At 36.4% G+C, this 6,929-nt stretch overlaps 1 protein-coding gene across 1 annotated transcript; it reads right to left on the bottom strand.

Moving 5' to 3' along the window:
- Window positions 1-1,117: 1,117 nt before the first annotated feature.
- On the bottom strand, window positions 1,118-5,617 carry LOC136210015 (probable disease resistance protein At5g63020). Its single transcript, XM_066001676.1, has one exon. It carries the CDS (start codon window positions 4,518-4,520, stop codon window positions 1,176-1,178), a length of 3,345 nt encoding a protein of 1,114 aa, XP_065857748.1. The 5' UTR covers window positions 4,521-5,617; the 3' UTR covers window positions 1,118-1,175.
- Window positions 5,618-6,929: the final 1,312 nt, after the last annotated feature.

Consider the following 6,929-nt stretch of genomic DNA (forward strand, 5'->3'; position numbering starts at 1 on the left):
ACATTCGGGTGAGGTATCATTTTCTCAGAGAATTGGTTAAAGAAGGGTCCATTGCACTTTTGTATTGTGGGAAAAGTGAACAGGTTGCAGACATTATGACTAAACCTCTCAAGATTGATGCATTTGTTAAGCTTAGAACAATGATGGGAATGCATGATGTTAGTGAAATAAGCTAAAACATGTTCCACTGTGTTTAGCTTAAGGGAGAGAATGAAGGGGTTTGACTGAGTCTTGTTTGTTGAGATATTTTCTAGTCATTTAGTTTTTGAATAAGTCTAATATATCAATATCTGTGGATTATTTAGTTAGCAAGATTTTAGGAGTTTTAGTTTCAATCAGTTACTTGTTGTAGGCTTTATATAGCCCTTATCTTTGTTTTATTGAGAATTACGCAGATACTGTTTGAATAAGAATTAGACTCCAATTAGACTTCTATTTTCTACATATAAGGCTTAATATATCTTCTACCTCTCAACTGGTTAAAAAATCTTAATTAGCTCTCTAAACTTTTGAAGTGTTCCGATAACCCTTCAACTTACTTAAAATGTTTCGATAACCTCCTCAACTTGCTTAAAATGTAGCAATAATCACTTGGTTGTAAAAAAAAAAAAAAGTAAGTTTTATACTTAAGGTAAGAGGTGTTACATGTGTCTCGAAATAGTATTACATAATTCATAGAATATATTAAAATATATTAAAAGAGATCCTTCTTGCTCAACTCTAAAACCTTTCACCCTCTTATATTAGAACTCCATTACCTGCGTAAAATAGATTAAAACATATTAAAAATGACCTTACTTGCTTGACTCTAAAACCCTTCGCCTCTGATATTAGAACTCCACTACCCCGACTTTCAAAACGCGTGTAGCTTACTTATTTACCACTGAGTGATTAATTGGCTGCATTTTAATCAAGTTGAGGGACAGATGATATATTAAGCCTAAATAAAATGATAAAGTCTAGCACAACATAGCTTAAGATCATTTTATCTGTTGCACAATTATAATACAGGAACTTATAAAGTTTCATCACCCATATATGTAAATAGTTGCATTGATCCAAAAAAAATAATTAATGAGTTTCATGAACAACAAGTATATAGTATATATAAGAGTACAACACACATTTGAAATATGTACTTAGTAAAACATAAACACTAAAAAACTGAAACCAGATCATGAATACATTGAGCTCCAAATATCAAAATAATGATGTGCAGCAAGCCGTATTCTTGTTCTCGGCGGATAACTTCTAAACGACGATTGAAAGACATCTTTGGTATCTTCATCTTCCCATTCCAAAATATCCCACCAATCTTTCTCTCCTTCGACAATAATCTTACGTATCTTTATGATCTCCGCGTTCAGGGGAACCGTCTTTAGCATCGGACAATCAACCACTCGCATCCTCTTTATCGCTCGCAACATTAAACCTTCATGACATATGTTTTCCAGTTGTGGCAGACCCTCTAATTCCAGAACTTCAAGTTTCGAAAATGTAGTCAGATTTTCATCCACATCACTCACTATTTCTACGATTTTCTCGCAGACTACAACCTTCAGGACTGCCAAGTTTGGAGCCCAAACAAGCCAGTTCAAGTTTAGTAAACGAGGACAGTACTCGATGACTACTTCCCGAAGACTATTGAAGAGCATAGGCTTGAAAGTGATCTGTTCCAAATGCTCACTTGCACTTATCTGTAACGTCTCCAGTTGGTCCATATTCTCCGTTGGTGAAAACTGAATTGAATTTAAATCACCTAGGCATTCAATAGACAGACCTTGAGTGCAACTTTGCACATTTTCGGTGGTGAAATAGAGGAGAAGAGCGTCGGCTGATCGAATTGTGATGCTCAACACATTCAAATGCACCAGTTTCTGGATTTCTTCTATTTGCACTTTGGTGTCAAGCAATATGTTATCATCTGATCCATCGTAGAAAAAACCACAACGAAACATTTTCAAAACCTGCAGAGATAAGAAATTAGATATGACTCCTTTCGGAATCATACCTAGTAAATCATTATGTTCTACATTCAAATATAGCAACCCTGTCAGCTCTTTCAAGTCTCGCGGCAATTCTTCTATCCATGTATGCGATAAGTTCAGATATTGCAACGAATGCAGCGCTGTAACTCCCACTGGCAATGCCTTCACTCGAGTGTTGGAAAGATTAAGAACTGTTAGCGCGCTTGAAAAGCTGAAGATGCTGCCATCAATCTCGTGCAAACGAGGATTGCCACATAGAAGCAATGTCTGGAGATCAAGGCTCATGGACACCCTGGGTAGATAACGAATTGAATTTTCCATCAATGACGTTCTTTTCACCCCTTTCCAAATTTCGATGTCCGGGGCTTTAGTCAATTGTTTACCAGCTTGCACTAAGAAGTTATATTTCGCCTTTTCAAGATCGCAGGATATCCACAGAGCCATGTCGCGAATCACATCATGCATTTTAACATGTTTGCCTTTTTCCTCCAATAGACATACACTAACAAGATGTCGAAGAATCCGATAAGCCTTAGCCCGAGTAAAATGTTCTCCATCTTTATGTTCATCATCAAAATTTTCAGAAATCCAATAATCTATCAAATCATCTTTGTAAATTTGAAAATCTTCAGGGAACAAGGCACAATATATGAAACATGATCTTTGTTTATTATCAGGCAATCTGTCATAACTAAGCTTCAATCGAGCAAATACCTCATCTTTGATGCCTTCTAAATCCGAAGCAGATTGCTGCAAATCTTCAAGAGCATATTTCCATTCTTCAGGTGTCTTGCTGCAAGCCATAGCACGAGCGACCACAATGAGAGCCAGAGGTAGACCAGCACATTCTCTAGCGACCATCACAGCGAGAGGACGGATAGCTGGATCAGCAGAAAGGGTGTCTTTTCCAACGTTCTCCTCAAACAATATCCAAGCTTCGTCTGGTGGTAAAGTCTCCACCTTGATCCTGTTTCGTGCATTCATCACGCTGCAGACCACCTCAGAACGTGTGGTGAGAACGATCTTTGAACCATTTCGTTTGTTCGGAATGGGAACCCCAGCCTTTTCCAAAAGGATTTTCTCCCATAAATCATCCAACAGCAATATGAACTTCTTTTTCCGCAATAGGTTGCTTATATCTTTAGCTTTTTCCCTAACATCCTTCTTCTTCCAATCATTGACTGCAATGCCTATTCTTTCCCCAATCTCTTCTTGAACCTTAGCAAGTGAAAAAGTTTTGGATATCACAATCCAGATCACAAAATCAAAATCATTTTGCGTACTGATGAATTTGTTGTTGATATGTGTCAAGAGGGTAGTTTTTCCAACACCCCCGATACCGTATAATCCCAAAATTCCCACTTCTGGATTCATCAGAGTAGTCCACACATCATCTAACTTCGTTTGCAAACCCACCGTTTGGTCACATTCAATTTCAACCACTGGTTCTGGAAGAGCTGTAGTAGTTACTTCCGAGAAACGTCCCTTTTTTGTATGATCAATCACATCTTTTAGCATTTTCTCCACCCTTTCCCCAATGAGACTTGATGAATCGCCGAGATTGAGTTTCTTGATTTCTGCCGGAGCTTCTACATTCAGCAAGTAATCAGCAGCAGCTAGTATTCTTTCTGCATTTTTACGCCACGCTTCAACCTGTTTTAACCGCTTCTTTTGCTGTATTTCTTCCTCTGATCTGACCTTCAGCATCACATCATCCTTCAACCCCGAAAGAGACAGTGCTGCTGTTCTCAAACTTTCAATATTATCTTGCAGTCTGCTCAAATACACTGATTCCACGGCTTCAACCACCACTTGAAAATCACCTTCACTTCTTAGCCTTCTTACATCTTCTAATGTGTCGGAAACTCTTTTCCCGAATCTCGGATCAGAGAAGTCTTCAGGAGCATTCTTCAGTAGCTCATCTACTCCAGTTACCAATTTTTTCACTTGTAACATCCAAGCTTCAACTCGTTCCAGCCGCTTCATTTTTCCACCTTCCTGACTCATTACTTTCCGCAACACATCCTTATTTGTAGCCTCTAACTCGTCCTTGGCCACCTCCAAATCTTTAAGATCTTTCTTCAGTTGGCTAATGTACTTGGGTTCCAGCAGAACCTCTTCAACCAATTTGTCGAATTGTTGTCCTCTTTGCATCAGAAGATCAAGTTCTTCCTTCCTATCGACGAAACTTTTACCGAGAGAGTAAAAGTTATGGCGGCAACAGCCTCCTCCGAAACATGATTTCTTGGCAATGTCTTCTTCACCATGACTGATTAGTTCATCAGCTTCCGTCAGCTTCTCTTCCACCGATTTCAGCCACTGCTCAACTACTTGGAGCCGCTTTGTTTGCGGACCTTCCTGATTATCAACCCGTTGCTTCACATCATTCTTGGATGCCCTTAATTCATCTCTGGAAACCTTCAGGTTTTTGAGGTTATCCTTAAATTCCCAGATGTACATCATATCTCCCTTTGCGCGATCATAGCAGCAAATGAGTAAGTTATCCAGACTGAAGGAGATGAAGTTACCCATAACTTGTGAAAAATATGAACAAGAAGGAGAAGAAATTAAGAGCTTGGGTTACCTTTTAGGCCGAGTTAGACCTATATTTATAAGTGATTATTTTGAACTTTCAGCTCCAATGATTGCATATTTTATGCAAAGCAATATAATTCCAATTTAATTTCATCAACAGGTGTTTTCATGAACTTCCTTTAAGGCCAAACATTCCCCTGTTACTTCATACAATAGTTTCCTAAACTAATATTCTTTGAATCCTTCTTTTGGAAAAGAAAAGAAAGAATATGATTCTTAACACAATACCTGGTTAATGAATAGAATCATGAAAAATAAACAATTAAACATGAATCTACATAAATACATCTCTGTGTTATCTGATTGAGAGAAACATGAATCTACTAATTTCAAGGAAGCAGTTTGGTAGAAAATAGTTAGATTCTAGAAGAAGGGCAGTAAAGCGAGAACTGAAAAAGGAAACACATCTAGCTGGAAAAGAACGTTAACAAGAGAAATTCCGAACCAGAATGCTTCACAAGTCACATAAACTGTTCAGTTCAGTTCTAATCAAGAGGAATTGCATTAGACAGACATAATAAAAGGCAGCTAAATGAGAAATTAACGATGAAAGTACCACTAGATTCACATCAGCTCACAAAAAATTAAACGAACAAGAATCTAAGCCTTTGTTTGGGAGTTTGGAGGTTAATGGAGGTGAGAGTTAAAGGAAGTAACGGAAAGGGAAGGGAAGTGATGGAAAGAAAAGTTAAAAATTAACATTGTTTGGGAGTTTATAGGATGTAAATGAGGCTAAATGTTTAACCTCGTTTGGGAGTTTAAATATGGAGAGGAAAAGAGGGTTAAATTTACTCTGGAGAGACAAGAAATTTAAAAAAAGTTTACGCTACTCCCATTAACCCCTAATTTGGAGGTTAGAGGAAGTAAACATTTAACCCCGTTAACCTCCCAAACAATGTTAACTTAATACTTAACCTTCCATTACTCTCATTGACCTCCTCCTAAGGGCTAAAATTCATACCAGAGCTAGGCAATTCACATCAGCTCACAAAAAATGAAATGAAGAAGAGTCCAAAATTCATACCAGAGGTAGAAGGATTAAACATTACAATCATCAGAATCCCATAAATGGAGTAAACATTCTTATTCTTGATCCGATTCCAGAAATAAAGGCAGCTAAATGAGAAATTAATGAAGAAAGCACCATTTAAGCATTTACACAAGTGAACAAATGAAGGAACCTGCAAAAGATACATGGAAAAGATATCCAAAAACTTCCATTCACATCAGCTCACAAAAAATCAAATGAAATCTAAAATTCATACCAGAGCTAGGTCGAGAGCTAAGAAGGCCGGATTAAACGTTAGCATCATTAGGGTAAAATTGGAGGATTTGAATTCAAACTGAAATATGTATTTGAATTTGGTGGAGAAGATGTAAATCGAACTTTTGTTTCTTATATTAACCGAATTAGCTCCTGAACAAATGGGCTTTTAATTAGCCGAGTTCAAATATAAATTTGAATTCCAACAAAGTTCGGTTCCATCTCGTTAACATTATTATTGGCAAAAAGCATCATTCTCGATAGTTAGCTCTCGGTCTTTCAGTCGAAAAACAACTTCGATGAAGACGTGTCGGTGCACTATTTCGCGGTGGGGATTGTAACTTTCCATGAATTTCCCATTTATCACTCAAGGATCTTTCATTTTTTGGTTCATTAAGTCCTTGATTTTTTATTTGGATACATTAAACCTCTAATCATTTATTTTTTTGTCTCATTAAGTCCTTAATAACCAAATTAGTAAGTTGTAAACACGTAATTCTATTAAAATGACGTTATTAACTTTATTTGTATTTGAAATTATTAAAAAAAAAAATACTTTTTTCAGTTTGAATTAAGATTTTTACGGTTCTCCTATAGCCACTTTATACATCCAAAATTGCTTTCAAATAATGAAAAAATGCAAATTTCGAATCCAGATGGAATGAATAACAATTTGTTAACCGAATTGTATGGTCAATTTTACCTTTTTTGGTCATCAAGGGCTTAATAAGACCAAAAATAAATGATCATGGGTTTAATGTATCCAAATAAAATATCAAGGGCTTAATGAACCAAAAAATGAAAAATCAGGGGTCTAATAATGCATTTTGCCATTATTATTTTTGAGTAAGAAATAATAATCAATGAACAGTAAGGGCATGTTTGGTTCAGCTGTTAGCTTACAGCTATTGCTGTTAGCGGTTGCAGTTAGCAGTAGCAGTTACTGTTTATTGTTAGCTAATTGGTAATTAATGTTTGGTAAATTTACAAAGAGTTGTTGTTGTTAATATATGAAAAGACGAAAATACGCATTATTTAACAATATAAAATAATGATATAAATAAACATGTTGTAGGAATGTT

The sequence above is a fragment of the Euphorbia lathyris genome, chromosome 10, assembly GCF_963576675.1.
Source record: "Euphorbia lathyris chromosome 10, ddEupLath1.1, whole genome shotgun sequence".
Classification (NCBI taxonomy): Eukaryota; Viridiplantae; Streptophyta; class Magnoliopsida; order Malpighiales; family Euphorbiaceae; genus Euphorbia; species Euphorbia lathyris.